Below are 22,467 nucleotides of genomic sequence, written 5' to 3'. Positions count from 1 at the left end.
TATCATGCTTAGATCCAGCTCGACCCAACTCATGAGTATCTCTATTAAAAAGCCAACAACAGTTGGATTAAAAAAAGAATGAGTATGTTTTTATAATTAATTGGAAAATGGATATAATTTTATAAACAATTAACTTTTTATAATATATAGAAAACAGCTTATTTGGATAAATAAAATAAGTTATCCAAAAAAAAAAATGATTGTGCATGGTGATGTTTGCATGGGGTCCATGGCAACGTCTGCAATTGAAAATAGTTTAATCCCTTGTATGGTATCTTGCACCTTTCTTCATAATATATATATATATATATATATATATATATATATATATATATATATTATTTACCAAGAAATAAAAATTAATACAAATTGTTAGGCTCAGCTGATTAGTTTAAAATGAAAAACAAAAATAGGTTGGTGTGAGGAATCTTTTTAGTATTTGAAATAGGAAGTAGCTAAGCTTATTAAGACTTCAATCAAGTCTTCTCCTTTTCTCAGTAGCAAGTGATTTCAATCGAGTTGTAATTTCCTTCAAAAATGGAGCAAAATCCCCAAATTCAACCTTCAAGAGTGAAATTAGGCAGCCAAGGATTGGAGGTAAAGACTTAATTTATTCTTTTCGAGTTTAGAAGTAGTTCTTCGGAATCAAGTGTGAGTGTCAGATACAAGTGTGTTGATATATTTGGAAGACACTTTAATGAAAATGAAGAATTGGGAGTAACATGATCTCGTAATATTCTTGTGCATCTGCAGGTTTCGAGATTAGGATTCGGGTGTGTGGGACTTTCAGGGGTATACAATGCTCCTTTATCCCATGAAGAAGGATGTTCAGTCATAAAAGAAGCGTATAATAGAGGTATAACCTTCTTTGATACAGCTGATGCTTATGGGGATAAACATGATAATGAGATCATGCTTGGCAAGGTAAGATTTATCATGTTCAGATTAACCCTTTTTATACACTTTTTAATTATGTACATATATATGTATATATGATCTTAAAACATTCATTTTGTTTGTACTGTTAGGCACTAAAACATCTTCCTAGAGAAAAAATTCAAGTATCAACTAAGTTCGGTGTTGTCAAATGGGAATCCGAGGGACATCGTTTGTATGCTGTCAAGGGTACTGCAGAGCACGTTCGAGCTTGCTGCGAAGCGAGTCTTAAGAGACTTGATGTGGACTACATCGATTTGTACTTTCAACATCGTGTTGATACATCAGTGCCAATAGAAGAGACGGTAAGTATAAACTTTTTGGATTCGCTTAACTACAGCACTAACACATGGATTTGATGCTCACTTTGCTTTGATTGTTGGAAAGATGGGAGAGCTGAAGAAACTTGTGGAAGAAGGAAAGATAAAATACATTGGATTATCAGAAGCTAATGTTGATACAATAAAGAGAGCACATAAAGTTCATCCTATTACTGCCTTACAAATGGAGTATTCACTATGGACTCGTGAAATCGAAGACGAATTCATTCCGCTTTGTCGGTATGTTTTACGGACACAAGTCTACATGATATCTCCATTGCTTTAAGACATTTATTACATCAGTTTTCATACAGAGAGCTTGGGATTGGGATAGTGGCATATAGTCCTCTTGGTAGGGGCTTTTTTGGAGGAAAGGTTGTTGATGAAGCTATGCCAAATGGCAGCCTTTTGGTAATGGGACAGACAGCAAATTCTCAGTCTTTTTTGCAGTAAAAATATGTATTAGATTACATAGCTATTCATTTCATGGAACAGGCAAACTATCCAAGGTTCAATGGAGAGAATCTAGAGAAGAACAAACTGTTGTATACTCGAGTTTCGAACTTGGCTGTAAAACATGGTTGCACAGTTCCTCAACTTGCATTGGCATGGCTTCTACATCAAGGAGATGATATTGTCCCTATCCCTGGTATGCTTTGCTTGACAGTGATACTGTAATTAAATTTTGCTGTGTGTTTATTTGTTTTTGCTTTGAATTAATGAAGGGACAACTAAGGTTAAGAACATGGTCAACAATGCTGGATGCTTGGGATTGAAGCTTAGTGAAGATGATTTGAAAGAAATTGGTGATGCTGTGCCGGTTGATGAAGTGGTTGGTGAAAGAGAATTAGGTGTATTCTCTAAATATGATTGGAAGTTTGCTAATACTCCATTGAAGTGAAAAAAATGCACCATTGTTGAGAATTATTGTCACTTTGCTGATGTGAATTTCACCCACTTTGTGCTCCCTTTGTAGTGCCAAATAAAATGCATGACTGAACTGGTGATTTGTCAAATCTCATGGGCTTTGAAAGAAAATGTGAATTTTTTGAAGTATCGCGTTTGATATTCGTATGGGGCACATATATAACATATGGAAGTTAAAATCAAGATGTTTTACAAAGTTTTTATAAATTTTGTAAATACTCAAATCATATGCAAACTTACAAATATTTGTTATTAATTTTATACAATATTAATATTCAACATTTATTTGCTCCTACAAACTCACATGTTTATAAAAATTGCTTTTTCATTTTACAAACTCTAGAGAAGCCTTTAAACCTAAATATGATTATATATATTAATATAAATATAATAAACTCTAATTTTTCGCCACTTGAAAATGAAACCCCAGCTTACACGGCCTCAATCTGTTACACGGCTGTATGATCTATTACACACGGTATCGTCCTGTCACACATCCCGACCACATGGTCATGTGATCCCTATTTTGTCTTTTTACCTTCCTTTTTTTTTTGTAAAAGTTTCAAATTAATCCTGATTTTATTTTTGAGTTGGTTCAAGAGCTTCATAGGCTTGATTTTGGTTGTAATTCATATTATACTTGAATTATGAAATGTTTTGTTGATTTATTGAATATTAAAGTCAGAAATATATGTGAATTGTTCTGTTAACTGTTGTAACATCCAGTAACTCGAGTTCAACGATCGGACTGGGTAAGAGGTGTTTACTTTGAATTAGATTTATCCAAAAGTTGGGTTGAGTTCAATATTTTTAATAATTTTTATGTTTGTCGAAGTTCGAACGTTTAAAAAGTAGAATATTTTTCTATTTAAATTTATTTTTTAAGTCTAATATTCATATTTAAGTTCTTTTGAATATCGAACAAACTTTTAAGTTTGGACATGTAATCCAACCCTTAACAAGTATATTCTGAATTCATGAGATCATTCAACCCTTTTACTAACCATCAATAGTATCACACATTACTAAGGGCTTGTTCTTCATTGCTTAAAAAAAGCACTTCTGACTCCAAAAGCACTTTTGAAAGAAAAGCTGTGAAGAACAAGTTGCTTTTGGCTGAAATTTTTAGCTTTTCAGGAGTGTTTTTGAAAATCACTTCTGAGAAGAGCTGAAAAGGAGAAGCTAAAAATTTTAGCATTTCCTCTCCCAAAAGCATTTTTGGTGCTTAATTACTTTTTCACCCCTCCAATAACATAGCATTTTTCTTTTTTTTTCTTGGTGTTTAATTACAATTGTGTTAAAATCACTAATTAAAAGTAAAAAAAAAATTAAAATACTAATTACAATATTTAAATATTTAAAATATAGTTTATATATTCTAATTAAATTTTATAAATAATTAATATTTATTGGTTAAAAATATTTACAATTTATATTTTATATATTAAAATATTAACAACAAGTTATAATAATTTTTATATTATTACTAAAATATAATGATATTAACTAATTTAAATATTAGTTAAATATATATTTGTTACTTGATAATAACATGTCTAAAATTGACATTTTATTTCTCAAAAGCACTTTTTGACAGCAATGCTAAACACTCAAATTTTAAACTGAACTTTTCAATAGCATTTTTCCACAGCACTTTTCAAAAGCAAAGAAGAACTGGCCCTAAATCATGAACGCCATTCATACAATTCACATCAAACATTAATAGATTATGTCTTCCTAAGCTCATGACAGCGAGAGAATGGACAACTCTATTTCCCATAAACCTACAGAGGAATGATACAGACTCGAAACAAAGCAGTAATGCCGTTATGACTTAAAACAAAAGTCTCCGGTGTCTGGTGATAATTCCGGCGGGATCACTGTCAACATGTTGCTATTATCACGATCAAGGATTATAAATAAATGTAGGGAAATGCCCTTTGTTGTCCTATTATACGAATTGAATGGAAACAAGAAGCTGGCGTTTCATACAAGAAACCTTTGTTGTATTTAGAAGAGATCAAATCACCCTACATATTATATGTTGTCCAACAACAGCCACTACCCATCATCACCTTCAAGCTCTAGTTCCCTTCAAATGGACAAGGAACCCCAAATTCAACATTCAAGGGTGAAATTAGGCAGTCAAGGATTGGAGGTAACATCTACCCTTTTCTTAGGTTAAATTTTGCTATTAGTCCTAGTTACTGCACTTTAATTTGAACAATTTTAGTCCCTATACTTTTCGAGCTGGTCAATTTTAGTCCATGTACTTTTTGAATTTTGAAATCTTAGTCTTGACGCAAATGAATTTTCAGTGAATAATATGTGGAAATAACAAGCTGGCATGGTATTACACATATGATAATATGTTTGGCGTATTTGATTTCGGAAATAACAAAATTAACTTAATGAATTTAACAGTTATCATTTGGTGAGGGCTGAAATTTTAAAATTTGAAAAGTACAAGGACTAAAATTGATCAAATTAAAGTATAGGGGCTAAATCCACAACTTTCCCAAAGTACAAACACTAATAACATAATTTATCCTTTTTTTAATGCTCATCTTTATCAACATTAAGATTATCCCGATTTTTCGATTCGATACAATTCGACCTACAGGTTTCAAGATTAGGATTTGGGTGCGTGGGACTTTCAGGAGTATACAATGCTCCTTTATCCCATGAAGAAGGATGTTCAATCATAAAAGAAGCTTTCAGTAGGGGAATTACATTCTTTGATACTGCTGACATTTATGGGGAAAAACATGATAATGAGATCATGCTTGGCAAGGTAATATTATAGCACAAAGCAAACATTTTTTAATTAGATTGTGGGTTTCATCGACAAATTTCATTTTCTTTGGGTTGTTAGGCATTGAAGCAGCTTCCTCGAGAAAAAATTCAAGTAGCTACCAAATTTGGATTTGTGAAACTGGAATCAAAGGGGCGTCCTTTGATTGAGGTGAAGGGTAGCCCTCAACATGTTCGAGCTTGCTGTGAAGCTAGTCTTGAGAGGCTTGATGTGGACTACATTGATCTTTACTTTCAACATCGCGTGGATACTTCAGTGCCAATTGAAGATACTGTATGTATCAAATACATCATTTCTTTCTTTTTGGGTTATAGTTTAAATATGTATATTGAATCTACAGCTCGAATGAGACCCACCAAAGATTGTTTAAATGAATCGATGTTATGGTTCATCGACCGGCAAGGTACTACCACTTGTTTAAGATAAATATCGATACTGTTTACTTTGAACTGACCACTTAAGGTTTTGTTATCTTAAAGTATGCCCCATGTTCAAGTTGAGAGCTCTCCCTATTAAAGCTCTTCTTGCAACTCTGATACCATTTGATCTAGCTGCAGTGTACCTTAAGGTGACAAAGCCTTGAAGGGTCAATGGAAAACCGAAATGGACAATACCCAATTTTCTTTGAAGTTATAACTTAAACAATATATATACGATTTATGGCTCCAATTAAATCTGTCAATTTTGATTTGGAATAAAAAAAACATACATCATTGTTCGTCGATCAACAAGATGTTACTTCCTTGAGTTAGATCATGCTAGCCTAGTGAGCAAAATGTTGATATTTTCCTCTTTGGGATGACCTCACAAGATTTTGTCATCCTACAGTGTGCCTCCCATGTTCAAGCTCAAAGCTTCCCCTATAGTTCTTCTTGCAACTCTAGTACAATTTTATTTAGCTACAACATATTTTAGGGTGACAAAATCTTGAAATTTAGTGAATGCCCAAAAATGACAATGCCGATTTTAAACTCATGATGCAACCCCAAAAAGTGGTAGCACCTTGCCCATTGACGAGTCATGACAAAAATGTACACCTTAATTCATTTAAATTTGAGCCCGAACAGTTTGATTTGACCATAAAAAAGTTAATAACTCGAATCCAAAACAACCCGAATATGTAGTAATTTGAACATCTGAATTTGTAACGGTCAATTTGAAAAACTCAAACCTAAAATGAGTAGAAGTCAAAATTAACCCTAAACACTAAACTATCCAAATCTACCCAAATCAAAACCAACCCAATAGATAAGAGTAGCTCCAATGAGTGTTTTACTTGTTTGCTTCTTGTAAAGATGGGAGAGCTGAAGAAGCTGGTGGAAGAAGGAAAGATTAAATACATTGGACTATCAGAACCAAGCATTGATACAATAAAGAGAGCACATAAAGTCCATCCCATCACTGCCTTACAGATGGAATATTCACTCTGGACTCGTGAAATCGAAGATGAAATAATTCCACTTTGCCGGTAAGTTCATGGAACCTGATTACTAGATACCCATATATATACTTTAAATAATTTATTGCATGAACTCGCACAGAGAGCTTGGAATTGGGATAGTGGCATATAGTCCCCTTGGTAGGGGCTTTTTTGGAGGAAGGGGGGTTGAGGAAACTATGCCTCATGGGAGCCAATTGGTAATGGGACAAACAACAACAAATTCTCAATCATTTTTTTTGCAGATAATATATACGTAGAAAAGTTGGATAATAAAAAATGGGTTATTTCATGGGACAGGCAAACTATCCAAGGTTCAATGGAGAGAATCTAGAGAAGAACAAACTATTATATACTCGAGTTTCCAACTTGGCTATAAAGCATGGTAGCACAGTTCCTCAACTTGCTTTGGCATGGCTTCTACATCAAGGACACGATATTGTCCCTATCCCTGGTATGCTTTGCTTGATACTGATAGTGTTAGCTAAATTTTGGCCTGTATTTATTTGTTTTTGTTTTGAATCATTGAAGGGACAACTAAAGTAAAGAACATGATCAATAATGTTGGATCCTTGGGATTGAAGCTAAGTGAAGAGGATGTGAAGGAAATTTGTGATGCTGTGCCTGTTGATGAAGTGAGTGGCAGAAGAGAAATGAGGCTATTATCTGAATATACCTGGAAGTTGGCTAATACCCCATTAAAGTAAAAATTTTTAAAAAAATTTGCAGAAAATAAAAAATAAAAATAAGGGGGCTGAGTTAAAGCTTGCTGCCTTCTCTTTTTTTTCTTACAATTAGACAGAAGAAATACACAAGAAAATGAGAGGTCATATGTATAATAGCATATAAAACTAAATATTATATACAAGTGGAATAGAATTGAAATAATTCATTTTGCACCATTTTAACCCCATTCCCATTTATTCACCAAAACAATTCAATTTGCACCCTTTTGACAGACATTACCCATGACCCCTTGAACCCTTAAATCAGAAGAGCATTCAAACCTAAATTTTCCTGATTATTACAACAGTAAGGATACTAACTACACCAGCTAAAATGAAAAATCATTGTTAATTTTCTAAAACTTCGTTGTAAAAATCGAAACAATATGCAATCAAGAAATGATTGATTTAACCGAAAATTTGATGTATTGGTATGAACCAGTCCATCTATTTATCTCCCATTCTATTTTATATATATTCCTGCTGGTTCAATCAGGAATCGAAAGATTAACCAGTAACCGGTCTAATGTCCGGTTCAGTTTTTTTGCAACAAGAGAAGTAAACAAAGAATGAACATTTCGAAGCAATAGCAGAAACCAAAGATAGAAATGTATATGATGTAAACTTTGATTATTAAGACCCTATCCAGTAGTAAGCACATAACATGTAGAAAAAAATAGCAAGTTCGTGAATTTTCGATATGGAATAGGCAATATATAGCAAGCAACAACCATAACGATCCATATCCACACATCGCAAGCAGACAAGCCTAGACTTATTTATTACCGCAAATCCGGGGTTTCATATTTTATAAGACACGATACCAGAGATGAATGCTGATTTTATGCGGCAGCATCAACGGCTTGGCCACCACCTTCCTCCTGCAAAAAGTTCTCGATATACTCCTTCCTGCAACACAAAATAAAATGTTTGTCATCAAGCAGATCTCAAATGCTCTTTTACTAAAGATGTGAAGAGAAAGAAGAGATTTTCACCACATTCAAAGGAAGAAACATACCTTGCAGGAAGATGATCGTGCGGACGATTGTACGGAGTCCAAATTGGATCACCAACAAAGAGCCGCATTGCCTACATTGATAAATTTTCGAGGAAATGTCAAGGCCCAGAGAGAGATAGAAATGCATATATTTAAAATTTTCTTAATATCACAAGCACTACTATTGATTTCAAACATTATCAACCTTTCATGCTCATTTATTAAATGAATGAGGGGAACCTCCTACAAAAAAGCATCCGAAATAAGTGCGCTTTTTGAAAGAATAAGACGAGGTAGGTGGGTTGCTTAGTACCTTAATATAGTTGTCTGTATCCAGAGTAAAGCGATGATAAATTCCAGCAGGTAAAACTATCATGCCTCCTTTCTTCACCCACACGCGAATCCATTTATCATTGTGATCCCGTACATCAAAATAACCTTCACAAAGAAATAAACAATAAGACAGCTTAGAAAGAAAAATTGTCTATCATTTAACAAAAAAGGTCATCAAGGGATCTTACCACTTCCTGCCACACAGTAACGGATCTCCTCATCAGTATGAAGATGTTCTTCAAAGAAATTTTTTATCTTCTCCTCATAATTTGGAAGCTTCTCAGGGCAAACCTCACAGAAGTCCTGAAGAAATAGAGTATCTTGTCAATAAAAGGGTGCAGTACAATCTGATTATAGGCTATTAAGCAAGAACAACTTAAATAACATACAGTACGACATACAAGAAAACTAAATAGAGTTCTGTTTTAATACACTACTATCAAAATACTGAATGATCAACAGGTATTGAGGCGAACAAACAAGTGAAGAAAAAACATTCTTTGATGGTTAGTAAACCCTACTCGTAAGCACTTGTTTGCATCACAATCAAATGTGAAAATTCTTTTTGAGAGAAAAAAAAAGGTACACACCATGTAGGAGTAACCTCGTTCTTCACGAATTTTCTTCAACTCTTCATCATTTTCATAGTTATCAGCATCCAATCGCCAGCTGAGTACTCCAAGCTCTGCAAGGTAAACACGAGTACAATGTCAAAAATCTTTGAATAACCTAATAACAATAGCTTCTTATCTAAGATGCTTACCAGAAAGTTTATCCAAGGATACATATTCCTTAGGTTCACGGTGATGGGGAAGCCTCTGATCTTCATCACTATCATCCATGTACCATGCTTGAATCACTTCCTCCCTCTACAAAACTCAAAAAGTTAGTGACACAACAAAAAATCTCATTTCCTTTTCCAATCATTCATCAAACATATATAAAATATTGAACAAAGAGAACTGAATAGTCGCCAATAACTATCTTATGAACCAACTTGCTCCCCATAATGCCACATCATAAGCAAGGATTGAAATAGAGAAGAATAAATTGAATCAGAGGAATTTAGCTGGTTAATATTACATTTATTCTTACAACAATGCATTGCAAGTAACCATTAAGAGTACTTAAAACACAAGAGCACAAGTCTATCAATCAAATCCTCAATATGACGAGCCAATTCTTTAAAAATGACCACAAAAAAAAAATTTGGAATTTTGACTTACAATCTTTGAAATATAAGATACAAGCAATATATCAACTAAAATTTAAGAACAAAATATATTTAACCCCCAAATCTGAATTGAACCCACCAACCAAAAAGAACTAAAATCGCCATAGAGAAACCCAATAAAGCTTCAGTCTACCAAGTTATGCGAATAGCTGAAATTTTCAATTCCATGGCTGTGATTTTAAATTAAAAAAAAAACTCTTTCAAATCACTAGCTTTAAAATAAATAATCTCAAATTCAGCAGCTTCTGAATAAGGAAAAACTAAAATAAAAAATTGCAAACAATTAACACGACACTACATCTCCAAAGGAGGGAAAAAAAACTGCTCATAGAAAAATTTTCTCGGGAAAATTAATGCTGTAAACAAATTTTCCAATGAAACAAACAGATTTACCTTGTCTGCAGCACCCATGGTCATAGTTTGTTTGTTTTTTTTCCCCGTCAAATTAAAAAAAAAATCTACTTTATTCTACAAAGAAAAAAAAAACGCTTCCAGGCAACGCTAATAAGCGGAGAAATTGGGGACGAGTTTTAAGAATTCGCTGGAATGTGAAAGTGAAAATACAGATAAACCCTTCCCATTTATTTGGGCCCAAAAAAAATCGATTTCTTTTAGAAACGTGAGGGAGTGTGGAGAGGGCTTTATGGTCATTTAACATGAGAAGGAGGTGACCGGCCGGTCCGCGTTCTTTTTTTTGGGGGGGTGGGGGGGTCTAAATCAAAGCCTTTGCTTACGTAAGCTCTCGTCTCATCATCCGCATATAGAAGCCAAACATTGCGTGAATTCAGAATGTTCAATTTTCGATTTTGAGTAAAAAACAAAGGTTTGAATTTGGATTTATAAATATAAAAAGATTAGCGGATTGAGTTTTAGTTCAATTGGTATGAATATTATTGTTAATGTAGGAGAATATGAGTTCACGTACGCTAAAACGTATTATTTTCTATTTATGGATTGAGATGCGTTATGGGTAAAGTTGGTACTATTTTGTCCCCGCCTTCTTTTAAGTACTGATTTTGTATGGATTATATAATTGACAATAACTTATTGAATCTATCGTTTGGAATCGTAATAAATTAAAAATTGTTCCTGCTACTCAACCTAGAGCCTTGAGTATTATACAAGGACATGTTGTAGGGACAATTCACTACCTTTCAAGTGGAATTGCCACAACATTGACATTCTTCTTAGCAAGAACTTTTGCAATAGAAAAATGACTAAGAGGATTTGAAGGGCATTATGGCATTCAAATTTTCAATGTTTAACCAAAGATTAGCTCAAGACCTTACTACTCGTATTTGAATATTTACAATAATATCTTTTAATATATAAATATATATATTCACTTAACTCTCTTTTTTCTCATAATTTCTCTCACTACCTTAGTTTACAATGCCACCAGACCTATTAAGGACCGTTCTCAAAAGACTTTATCATGATAGATCATAGCGCTGGTGATAGATTCGAAATGAGGAGGAGAATAAGTCATCTAAGACTCAATCTTTTGTTCATCATTGGTACAATGAGTCTCTTGTGGCTTTTGACATTTTTTTTCTTGATTAGTCAGTATTCATTGTCAAGTTGATTTGATGATGGCGAGGTTAAGATGCAAAATTCAATGATTTGATCAAATTGATACATCAATTTGTTCTTCTCTTTTCTTTTCTTTTCTTTTTTTGAGATTATTATGTAGACATTTATGCATTAGTTTGTAGTGATTTATTTATCACTTATACTATATACCATGTCTTTATATTTTTATTGTTCATGGTTCCTGTTGTTATTAGCCCAGACTTATGATAGTCTTATAATCATTTCCCAGTTCTTGTATCAACAATACAGGTACCAGACTGGCTAAATGTCCATTCCAATTTGAAGCAAATCATGAGGAAAGTGTTGAGCCAGAAATCCATCGAATTTGGGCTTCCGAAGGAGCTGCAGTTGTAGAATAAGAAAAAAAAATGCAGCAGTGGGTGTCGGCTGTTAAAACAGACCTTTAGATGAAACTTATGTGTCGTACAAAAATTATTGTGAAAGTTATAGCTAAAGGGCATGATATAGCAAAATAGAGTTTCAACTTTACATATCATCTGCATCAAGAAAAAAAGAACTGGATAATTCCACTGGTTATAGAGGTTCCTAATGCATGAACTTCAGTTCATAAAATATATGCAAAACCAGGAGCACCATTGTCATGGTAATTATCAGGCATGGGCATTAACTAACCACAATTTGTTCACCATCTTCATTTGGCTCTGTTTGATCCTTGTCGATCTGTTCAACTGTTACAGTTTCCGTTTTATCCTCATCCATGTTTTTTCCATCCATGGTGTCTTCTTTAACCTCATTGCTTTCTGGTTCGGGAAGTTTTCGTGTAGGAGGCTCTGGCAACACCTCTACCACCAAATTAACAAGCTCTTCTAGTTGTTCTCCGAATCGTTTCTCAGATTCCTCTATTATCTGGAGAGAGAAAAGGCCAAATTAAGTAAAGCAATTGCCAATTACCAAAGACGGCAAAGAAGGGGTTGCAGATGTTGGAATTCGAACTCTTAACCCATGACTGCATGAACCAACCAGACTAAGTTTTGGGTTCAAAAAGATGGTTCTTTGACAAATCAAATATAGCTATGTAATAAACTCATTCCCCTTCTGCAAATCAATTATATTATGCTCCAATGTTTGACATACTATTTGGCATGAAGAAATGACTTGAATTCGTACCACGAGATGTCATACTGTTGGCATAAGAGTTGACAAAAAAAATCATACATCCTAGTAAATGCAGCCAAGCTATAAAAACCTTATTCAACCATGGATGACATGAATAAGATACCAGTGCTCGAGCAATATATCACAGGAATAGGAACATGTAAAAGATAAGCTTTACTGGATTGATTTCAACTAATGCAGCTTAGCTTTAAAAATACTATCCTACCATGGATGATATGAATAATTGAATGGTGCTCAGGCAATATATCACTAGAAACATGTAAAAAAGAAAAGTTTTTCTGGGTCAATTTCAAACAATGCAGCTTAGCTATATAAAAAACATGATTTGACCATAAATGATACGAATAAGATAATGTGGTCAAGCAATATATCACTAGAATAGAAACATGTAAAAGAAAAGTTTTTCTGGGTCAATTTCAACTGATGCAGCTTAGCTATAGAAAAACATGATTCAATTATGGATGATACGAATAAAGAAAATGGTGTTCAAGCTGTTCAAGCAATATATCACTAGAATAGAATCATGTAAAAGAAAAGTTTTTTCGGGTTGATTGCAATTAATGCAGCTTAGCTTTAAAAACATGACTCAACCATGGATGATACGAATAAGATAATGGTTCTCAAGCAATATATCACTAGAATACAAACATGAAAAAGAAAAGTTTTTCCAGGTAGATTTCAACTAACGCAGCTTAGCTATAAAAAAACATGATTTGATCATGGATGACACGAATAAGATAATGGTGGTCAAGCAATATATCACTAGAATAGAAACATGTAAAAGAAAAGTTTTTTCAGGTTGAAAAATAAGACTCAACCATGGATGATATGAATAAGATAATGGTGCTCAAGCAATATACACTAGAATAGAAACATGTAAAATTATAGTTTTTCCGGGTTGATTTCAACTAATGCAGCTTAGCGTTAAAAACAAGATTCAACCATGGATGATACAAATAAGAAAATGGTGCTCAAGCAATATATCACTAGAATAGAAACATGTAAAAGAAAAGTTCTTCAGGGTTGATTTCAACTAATGCAGCTTAGTGTTAAAAACATGATTCGACCATGGATGATACGAATAAGTGAATGGTTCTCAAGCAATATATCACTAAAGAAAAGTTTTTCCGGGTTGACTTCAACTAATGCAGCTTAGCTTTAAAAACATGATTGAACCATGGATGATACCTTGAGCAATATATCACAAGAATAGAAACATGTAAAAGAAAAGCTTTACCGGGTCAATTTCAACTAATGCAGATGGTCTGAGATTGATGATGTTGAGCACCTCAGCTTTTGCAAGTTTATAACTTTTACACCTTTCCAAGAACTCCTTGACATGTTCTTTCGTTTGATTGCAAGCGGCACTCTCTACCAAATAATCATAAACCTAGAACATAATAAGAAAAACTCAGTAAGAGATGCCGCTTTCACTCTTCTAATAAGTATAAATAGGAAAGAAAATTTGCTACAAAAATTTAACCTTGAACTCAGATGGTGCTATTGGAACAATAACTCTTGTCGGATCCTTCGATGCCCCTCGAGATCGTAGAAAATCGAGTACTTCGAAATTGGTAAGTGCGCCGGCATTAGCTTCTTTTCTGCAACAAAATGACTGAAAAACGCTAAGAAACAAACTTAAAGCGACAAATTAAAGAGAAAAAAGGGACCGAACATACATCTTCATCCTCAAGGGGTAGAGGAGATGATAAATTGCAAGGGCAAAACACAAGCGCAAGGAGTGTCAGCTACAAGGCTATATTCTACAAATGTGATAGCAAAGAATTAAATGTATAGATATTATTTATATCTATAACAATATAAATAATGCATAGGGAAATAAATCGATAAATGAATAAATCACAAAACAGAAAATGCTCGGACTAGCCTGAACGGCGGCCACACCCGTGGATATGCGTCTAATCCTCCCGACACTGCTATTGGCTTTTGAAGAAGAAGTCGTGGTGGCCGATAAAGAGAAAACCACCGGAAAAAATGGAAAAAAAAAATAAAGAAAGAGAAGAAGGAACCAGCGGCGCCGGCGGGAAAGAAAAGAAGGCACAATTGTATGGGCTGAGGGTTTATGGGCTGTAGTCTGGGCTTTTTAACCTAAAATATGTTTAATAAAATGTTAAAATATGCTATCAGTCCCCGTACTTTTATAGAATTTGATATTTAGTCTCTATACTTTAAAAGTTAAGAATTTAATTCTCTTATTTATCCAATTTGAAAATCCTAGTGCAACTATTATTGTTTTTGGTGGTTTCTATTAGAATTTGTCAACTTAATATATTTATTTATTGTCAATCATATATAACACTATAAGATAAAAGGACAACTTAATTAATAAGCCAAATTGAATTTTTTGACAAAAATATTAACAACACTAAAATTATGAATATATTTTAATTTGAATTAGTATTACAAATTATATAAAAAATTGTCATGAATTAAGACACGAAGCGAGTACAACACGAAAACATAACCCTTTTTTAAAATAGAATAATTATACTAAACTATATAAAAAAATGTGATAAACTAATACATAATGAAAGACTGAAAATACCAAGAGGGGTGATTTGGGATTTTGAAAATTTGTTAAAAACTGTTTTAGAATAAAAGAACAAGAGAGAACAACTTGGACACTTCAATTTATGGTGGTTCGACCCCAAATGCCTACCTCCACTAACATGGTATACCTTAACCAAGAATTTTCATATTACGATCCGACCATGTAATGCCTCTTAGTATTAGTGAAATGTTAGATAATCAATGAATCAATATTTATTTCTATTTTGTTTAGCGTACAAAAACCATTAAGGACAATAAACAAAGAATATTAAGGTAAACAATGGATATTTTGCTAAACCAAATTATTTGAAAAATACAAGTATACAAAACGAATATACTATACCTAGGACACTAGATTCAACAAAAAATGCGTAAAGGATATTCATGGGCGTGAAGGACATGCATTGTGGAACCCATTTTGTTATGAATTTAATCAGTACGAGGTTATTACACCTAAATGGCCCCTTAATGTATTAAAAGTACGTTCACATTTGAGGTGGGTCAACACCTAAAAGCGAGTGCCTTAGAAGCAAACGATTATCTCATTATCAATGAGTGGAAGGACTCGCTAGGAGTGTTTGCTAGCAGATGGTCCTGGTAAAGGAAGGATGTCATTCCTCTAGTCTAGTTGGGTGGTCAACTAGGACACCACGTTAAGTGGAGTCAAAAGGAAAGTCAACACATTCTGTCTTACTGACACGTGTCTAAGTAGCGAAGGGATATTACAATTATACTTGAATTGTTACCTTTCAATGAAAATATATAACATTTACAATCTCTATTTTTTCACAAGGCTAAGATAGAACATTTCTCCTAGTTTTAATGGCTTAACTAAAATCCTTCTTAATTTTTATGGCTCAACTAAAATCTTTTTTAATCCTTTTAAGGCTTTGTATTTCAAAAACCTTAAGTATACTCTTTACAGCCAAGAGAAAGGATGTAAGCAATGAGGACCTCTCAAAAGTGTGTGTTTACAAGTGTTGGCTCTCTCAAAGAATGGAAATGAGAATGATAAAAGACCTAACAATAAGTTCCTAGAGATACGTACAAGAGAAAATGAAAAAAATAAAGGATTTGAGGTTTTTCTCTTGAATCCTGAAGACTATTTATACCAAGGAACAAGTTTGTAGACATTTATGACCATTGGGGATGAAATCAAACCGTTGCAAGTATTAAATTTGAGCTTAAAAATTGTCCCTGCAATGTATGTCTCGAGATTTTCCAAAATGTCTCGAGACTTGTTATATAGCTATTGGGAGGTTATGTCTTGAGACATGCAATAAATCACATGTGATTTACTGTTTTGAATTTCCTGACCGCGCCTCGGCATGGCATGCACCGAGGCTATGGAATCAACACAAATACAATAAGAACTATAGCGGCTATTTGCAAGTGTGATAAGTCAATTGTAGTATTTTTTTTTTGTTACAATAGAACAGAACACAGAGTATTCCGAAGATTGAACCCAAAAGAGTTCGAGTGATAAGGTGATCAACAATGAAAATGCATGCAAACAAGAAGTCTAGCTAGCTACTCACTAAGTATTATATTACAACAAATCATTGTCAAGGGTAATTACACTATCTACTACCTAAAAAGACTAAATTGCAAAGTAATCCAAAGTGTGCAAAAATTAATTCAAAGAGTTAAAGTGGTTGGTTGACTTCCATGTTGCTCATTAATTCTTGGATTAGAGATACAAATGGTTTGAACTCCTAATTGGTTCAATTTTACCTCACGCTCACCATTTTACTAAATTAGATGATTTAGTCTAGTTTGTCTATTAACCTCACCAAGCTAAATCGGGACAATCAAATTGGTTCTCAATAGGCTCTCCTCTCGGTCTCACATATCTAAATGTTCACATAAAGACATCAATTCTAGGTTTTGAAGTTTATTTGATTTAATCCAGTTTTTACAATTTAGTCCCTAACCCAAAAACTAAATATGCAACATTTCCATCAACCAAGCACCATAAAGTTTAGTTACTAGCCATCATCAACACAACAATATTAGCCAAATACATGCTCAGATGATTCATTGAAAAAAAAACATAAAAGCAAGGTTAGAGAAATCTTTGGGGCTTTTGATGGGTTCTTTGGAGAAGATTATAGCAACAACAATAGAGAATAAAACACAACTAAAGTTAGGAGTTTTACACTTTTAAAGTTCAAAAAAGCTTAAATATATTAAAGGACTTGAAGAGAAATCAAAAAACAAAGGAAAGCTTGAGTATCTAATTGTAAAAAGAAGAAAAGCTACAGTAAAAAAATTGATAAAACTACCACTAAAACAACTAAGCTCGAAAAAGTAAAGAACTAAAACCTAAAAATGGAGAAGAAGCTAACAACTAAGTTAAAAAGATAATAGAAAATGCGACTCCTTTAAGTTAACAGCCAAAACATCTTTAATACAAATAAAATTTCAACCCTAACATTGACAAAATTTCCTTGAGGCACTAGTAGAAGTGTTGTGCGTAGAGATCAAGAAGCTCAAACAAAATATAGATTTAAAATTATAAATAATATGAAAAATAACAAAAAAACGATAAGAATATATAATTAGTTAGACCTCTTTAAATAATGTGAGTCAATCTCATTAAATAAATAATTTAAATAATATAGATCAATCTAGGAGTGATTGTCTACAATAACTAAGCCCTTGAGGCACTAGTAGAAGTGTTGTGTGTAGAGATCAAGAAGCTCAAGAGTGAAATCTCGATTTATAAGGAAACCATGGGTGGTGGTATACCGAGATGGTCGAGAGACATAAAAGAGATAAACAACTTCTTATGGGCATAAAGTAATACTTTCAAGCTGTGGGTCAAAAAGGGGTACTTCCAAGCTGTGGGTATCTATTAGAAAAATGCTTATAGTAAAGAAATAAAATAAACTCTGAGGCGGGAGACACTTTTTTTTAAGCTTTACTATGCCTCCAAGATACAACAAAATCTTAAAACATCCAAAGTAGAGTAGTAAAAAAGGCTAACCATAAATTTATTTATATAAAAAAATGTAAAACTACTTCTAATACGCATTTAATTATTATCACAACTTGTGTTCTTGCACAACATAATTTTTCGTTAAATGTTAGCTTTGCATAAACATTATTGGCATAAATAGTATTCTTACACATAACCGTAAAGTACATTTGTTAATAGATGGTTCAAATCGAGAGATACCATCTTATAGGCATAATTTCATTTGTGTGAAAGGCAAATCAATTACTAACATTCCAAACTAGTGAGAGATTGTTAATAGTTTGCAGTGTTAGTAATTCCATATTGATAAATTCTTATGACTTGTGTAAAGTCTTTCGACACTCGGGCTTGAGTTTGGTTGTGCAATAATGTTTTGTAATTATTATTTTATTTTTCATAACTCTGCTTTTGTTGTTTAACGACTTGTTGTATCCTAAAAGCAAAATAAAACTTCAAAAAAAAAGTCTCATTTTTTATTTCACCTAATTTTGTTTCTTGCATTACAAGTTCTTGTAAGAAGCCCAGAAGAAGACCTTTTGTGTGGATCAAGTAAGACAAAAATCTAGGGTTTTTTTTGGGGGAGTTTACATTTGGACAACATCAACCTTTTTCATTTCAATAGCATGAGCTTATCACCCCAAACATAAACAATCTGTCATAAACAAAGCAAACCCATTACACAATTTCAATTAAAATATTGCATGATAGCATGGATCCATCTCAGTGTTGATCCAAGTCTGAAAAAGGCATTATTTGGAACAGTGTCTTAGGGATTGTTATAAATTTCAAACATTCACAACTAGAATCTATGTCCTTGTCTACTCCATTATCCTACATAAAATAATATCATAATCCAAAAACATTCTAACTAATAAAAGGTAAAATATTCTTATCAAAGTCCTTGATTCACCAAGTCCAAGCCATTACAATCATAGTCCCACCATACACAACACCACCTAAATCCTAGAGCCGAAGGGGTAATTTAAAAAAAACAAATGAAAAAGAAAAAAACTTTAGTTCACATGAAAATATATATAATAAAGAACATATATATATATTCCTTCATCAAGATGGGATCCCTTTCTTCTCCTTTTTGACCATCCCCCTAGTCCAAGATACCCCAAATTTTGTGTTTCCTCAATAGTGAAAGAACAAAGCAACTTGGATCACATGCATTTGGGTACTTTCATTCAAAACAGCTTTACCCTTTTTTTTTAAGTTCAAAAAAAAAAAAAAAAAAGCCCACAAATCCATTAGGATAAACTTTTTTTTCCTCTTTAATTTCCAACTTTATACAAGATTAAACAACCCCAAATATCAAATATGTTCCAAGAAAGCATTTGAGATCCTAAATGGCTACAATTTCCGCAAATATGTATACCCTTTCTGTCAAATTTCACTCCCTGAATGTGAACCCAAAGCTTCAAATCCTATTTCTATTGTTCTTCTCAGCAGCAATGGATAGCAGCCTTGATACACCTTGAGTCCAAATATCATACTCTCTTTGGCTCTTGCACTCGAACTCTACGACCCCGCGCATAACCGTCTTTAACCCGAAGTATCTCCGGTTTTCCCCGCCTTCGAGCAAGTGGCGGCCAGGCCATGCTGGCATATCTTTAATCACCTCCAAGACAACATCTGCAAAAAAAAATTGAAGAATGTTAAAGACAATCCCTTTTGATTTTTCTTTTTTACTTTTAGCTTTCTCAAATCCCCAAATGGAACAAAGAAAGCACCACATCCATTTCTGAATTTATTTTATTTTTCACATTATTAGAGAAAGACAAAGCTAATAATCACTTACTCTTTTTCTTTTTTGTGATGGTCCCAGCAACATGTCTACTCTTCATCTTTAACATAACCTTGTAACAAAAAGAAGTTTCAAAAGAATGTTAAACAAAAGAAGCAAATAAGACTGATTCCCCAATAATTGAACATAATCGAACTGAAGACTCGAACACAATCGTTTCCCGCCCGACAATAATTGAGCAATTTGGTATGGGTACCTGGTTCATTCTGTTGATATAAACAGAGACAACTTTCCAGTGAAGATCACCTGCAATATTCACAACAATGGTAAACATCATGTCAAAATGCGTTGTTCGATGATGCCCGGACTCGGGCGAGTGTTGTGCTTACCTTTTCTCGTGCGCTTGAGAAGCTCACAGCCTCTGGCAAGCAATTCTCTGCTGCAGATCCCCAAGAAATTCTCTTCAGGGAGAAGCTCACCACTAAAGCTGCCATTGGAGCTACCATTGCTACCATTGCCACCATTTTTATTATTTTCAACAGGGATTACAGCTGCTATGTTCCATACCTCTTTCAATGCCCTTGCCTTCAATGTGGCTGCCCCTCTTAATGCTGCCATTGATAACAATTTCCCACCATTAATTCAACCATTTCAATTTCAAATTATATGTATGTATGTATATGTATACCTGTTGCTGCACCAGCAGTTAAGGTCATGATATCTCCAGCAGACCGGACATTGACGGCGGAGCTGATGACGGAGGTCAAATGATCACGCTCGGCTCCCATGGCTTCAGCTGTCTCCACGCATTGTGCAGCAACAAGAGTGGCAGCCGATGCCACAGCCATGTCCGTCTTTGCCCTCTGCTCATCTTTCCCAGCGCTCGAGGAAGCAGCAGTGGCTGCCGCGTAAGCTGCCACGGCTGCTGCTACCCCGGCAACAGAAATGGCTGCATGTAGCTGAGCGTTCTGAGCCCGCGTTTCTTCCTTCTTCTTCTCTCTTCTATCCTTCAACCATCGGCCCACAGTCTTCCCACCACCCGTCACGGCAGTTGTTGCAGGAGTAGCCGCCCCTATCCCCGTGTTTGTACGGTACTGCATGTTGAGGGAATTACTAGCGCGGCAAAATTGCTGCAAAATTGAAATCATCCACCGCCATTCAAAATTTTTTAAAAAAAACAGAAAAGAAATTTGATATCATAACAAACAACCACCGCCATTAAAGAAAGCTTCCAATTTTATGAAAGGTAAAACAAATCGTTATAGGGACCAACGCGCCCCGCGTACTGACTCATACCAAAAGAACGTAACAAAATTTTCACACAGAAACTAAAAAACAGACAAGGGCAACATTGGTAATAAAAAAAAAACACAGTACTAAGCTGTAAGTGTAACCTCCATTGAAATAATGAAAGGAAACAGCTTTTTTCTTTTTGTTGTTTAAAATGACCATCATTTATCTTTTTAAAAAAAAATTATTTACATTGAATAAAGTGAAGCAAAAACACAGGAACCCATTCTCACTTTCTTCTCCATCTGTCTCTGAGAAAGCCTGATATTTATGTTACTGAGTCAGTGACTCAGAAAATGCCTAAAACTGTGGTAAAAAAAAACAAACACTTATCCACAAAATTTCGATTCCTTTAAAGATAAAAACCAAATAATTTTCACAATTTTTTCCCCTTTTTTTTTTTGGTTTTTTATACTTCGTATTTACCAAATTATTGTTGAATGTGTCCATTTTTGAAAAAACAAAGAGCTCGTTGCTGTTTCGAATTCGAATATTATGATAAAAAAAACAGCAAAATATAGACATGGGTTCAAACATAAAAACAAACCTTAACATCATCAATCTCAGAAGGTGAAACAGGGGGGCTATCTGTTAATGGCCCGCTGCTATGAGATAACCTGCCGGATGTTCTTGGAGATACTTCTTGCTGTTAAAAGACAAAAGAGAAAACCTTTGAAACAATAGAATTTTTGTTTTACAAGGGAAACAATAAAACCAAAAAAATAAAAAGATGTTCCTTTTGTCTTGACATAGGTTGTTGTTTTTTTTTTTTTTGCTAAACTTACCGATTGTGACATGATTCTTTCAAGGACCATCTGGGAAGTTTCAGATGAAGCGAAAGAGAAAGGGTTGCCTGAAACTATCCCGTTTTCTTCAAGTTCACCGGCTATGTCTTCTAGTATAACGACATTACCACTTGAAGAAGAACCTTTCAAGCACATTTGATGGGACGATGAGGAAGGATGAGGCTGAGAAGGAGCTAAAGCCCTTGAAACTTCCAAAGCTGAAACACTCCATGAACGTGACAAGAACTCCATTGGTTCCAACGGCGTCTCCGGTGGCCTAAACGGTGCCGGCACCGGCACCGGAATCAGCTCCGGTCTCCATGGTTGCACAACGGGTTTCTCCATTTTTTTTTTCTTTTGGGGAAGGAAAGGTTTTTCTTTTTTTTGTGAGAGAAGGAAATGTGACGAGTTTTATAGAGCGTGACAGTGTTTACAGGGAATGAAATGATCAGTACTCTTTTTCTTTTTAATCGAGGGATGATAAAGTTGTAATTTCGAGACAGTGGACGAGGATAAAATTGGAAATATGGCTTTTATTTTTTGGTGTCACCGTCACGCGCTTGATGATCAGGTAAAGTGTGGTAATTAAATCAGACGGCAGGGATTAATCATTGAAGTAAGAATCAGTATATCTCG

The 22,467-nt window shown here is 34.1% G+C and overlaps 5 protein-coding genes across 6 annotated transcripts; 2 read left to right on the top strand and 3 right to left on the bottom strand.

Annotated features, from left to right (window-relative positions):
- Window positions 1-411: 411 nt before the first annotated feature.
- Window positions 412-2,309, top strand: LOC105796683 (perakine reductase). Its single transcript, XM_012626459.2, has 7 exons — window positions 412-597; window positions 754-924; window positions 1,029-1,241; window positions 1,324-1,496; window positions 1,571-1,667; window positions 1,752-1,905; window positions 1,982-2,309. The coding sequence occupies exons 1-7, from the start codon at window positions 538-540 to the stop codon at window positions 2,155-2,157; spliced, it is 1,044 nt and encodes a 347-aa protein (XP_012481913.1). The 5' UTR covers window positions 412-537; the 3' UTR covers window positions 2,158-2,309.
- Window positions 2,310-4,278: 1,969 nt separating this feature from the next.
- Window positions 4,279-7,143, top strand: LOC105796681 (perakine reductase-like). Its single transcript, XM_012626457.2, has 7 exons — window positions 4,279-4,341; window positions 4,807-4,977; window positions 5,059-5,271; window positions 6,294-6,466; window positions 6,540-6,636; window positions 6,737-6,890; window positions 6,968-7,143. The coding sequence occupies exons 1-7, from the start codon at window positions 4,282-4,284 to the stop codon at window positions 7,141-7,143; spliced, it is 1,044 nt and encodes a 347-aa protein (XP_012481911.2). The 5' UTR covers window positions 4,279-4,281.
- Window positions 7,144-7,764: 621 nt separating this feature from the next.
- On the bottom strand, window positions 7,765-10,285 carry LOC105796682 (acireductone dioxygenase 2). Its single transcript, XM_012626458.2, has 7 exons — window positions 10,119-10,285; window positions 9,255-9,360; window positions 9,082-9,176; window positions 8,680-8,794; window positions 8,472-8,596; window positions 8,180-8,250; window positions 7,765-8,070 (listed from the first exon to the last, which is right to left on the bottom strand). The coding sequence occupies exons 1-7, from the start codon at window positions 10,140-10,142 to the stop codon at window positions 8,004-8,006; spliced, it is 603 nt and encodes a 200-aa protein (XP_012481912.1). The 5' UTR covers window positions 10,143-10,285; the 3' UTR covers window positions 7,765-8,003.
- A 1,416-nt stretch (window positions 10,286-11,701) lies between these two features.
- LOC105796680 (uncharacterized) lies at window positions 11,702-14,532 on the bottom strand. 2 transcript variants are annotated; one of them, XM_012626455.2, is made up of 5 exons: window positions 14,344-14,532; window positions 14,135-14,218; window positions 13,939-14,056; window positions 13,693-13,845; window positions 11,702-12,185 (listed from the first exon to the last, which is right to left on the bottom strand). In XM_012626455.2, the coding sequence occupies exons 2-5, from the start codon at window positions 14,140-14,142 to the stop codon at window positions 11,943-11,945; spliced, it is 522 nt and encodes a 173-aa protein (XP_012481909.1). In that variant the 5' UTR covers window positions 14,143-14,218; window positions 14,344-14,532; the 3' UTR covers window positions 11,702-11,942. The 2 variants fall into 2 exon arrangements, with proteins under 2 accessions (XP_012481909.1, XP_012481910.1); XM_012626456.2 differs by having other exon boundaries at window positions 14,361-14,532.
- Window positions 14,533-18,875: 4,343 nt separating this feature from the next.
- LOC105796679 (VAN3-binding protein) lies at window positions 18,876-22,267 on the bottom strand. The gene is made up of 7 exons (XM_012626453.2): window positions 21,832-22,267; window positions 21,594-21,692; window positions 20,445-20,886; window positions 20,146-20,367; window positions 20,013-20,062; window positions 19,811-19,868; window positions 18,876-19,644 (listed from the first exon to the last, which is right to left on the bottom strand). The coding sequence occupies exons 1-7, from the start codon at window positions 22,174-22,176 to the stop codon at window positions 19,430-19,432; spliced, it is 1,431 nt and encodes a 476-aa protein (XP_012481907.1). The 5' UTR covers window positions 22,177-22,267; the 3' UTR covers window positions 18,876-19,429.
- Between the last annotated feature and the right edge of the window lie 200 nt (window positions 22,268-22,467).

The sequence above is a fragment of the Gossypium raimondii genome, chromosome 3 (assembly GCF_025698545.1).
Source record: "Gossypium raimondii isolate GPD5lz chromosome 3, ASM2569854v1, whole genome shotgun sequence".
NCBI classification, from domain to species: domain Eukaryota; kingdom Viridiplantae; phylum Streptophyta; class Magnoliopsida; order Malvales; family Malvaceae; genus Gossypium; species Gossypium raimondii.
This window is presented reverse-complemented; position numbering and strand designations above follow the sequence as displayed.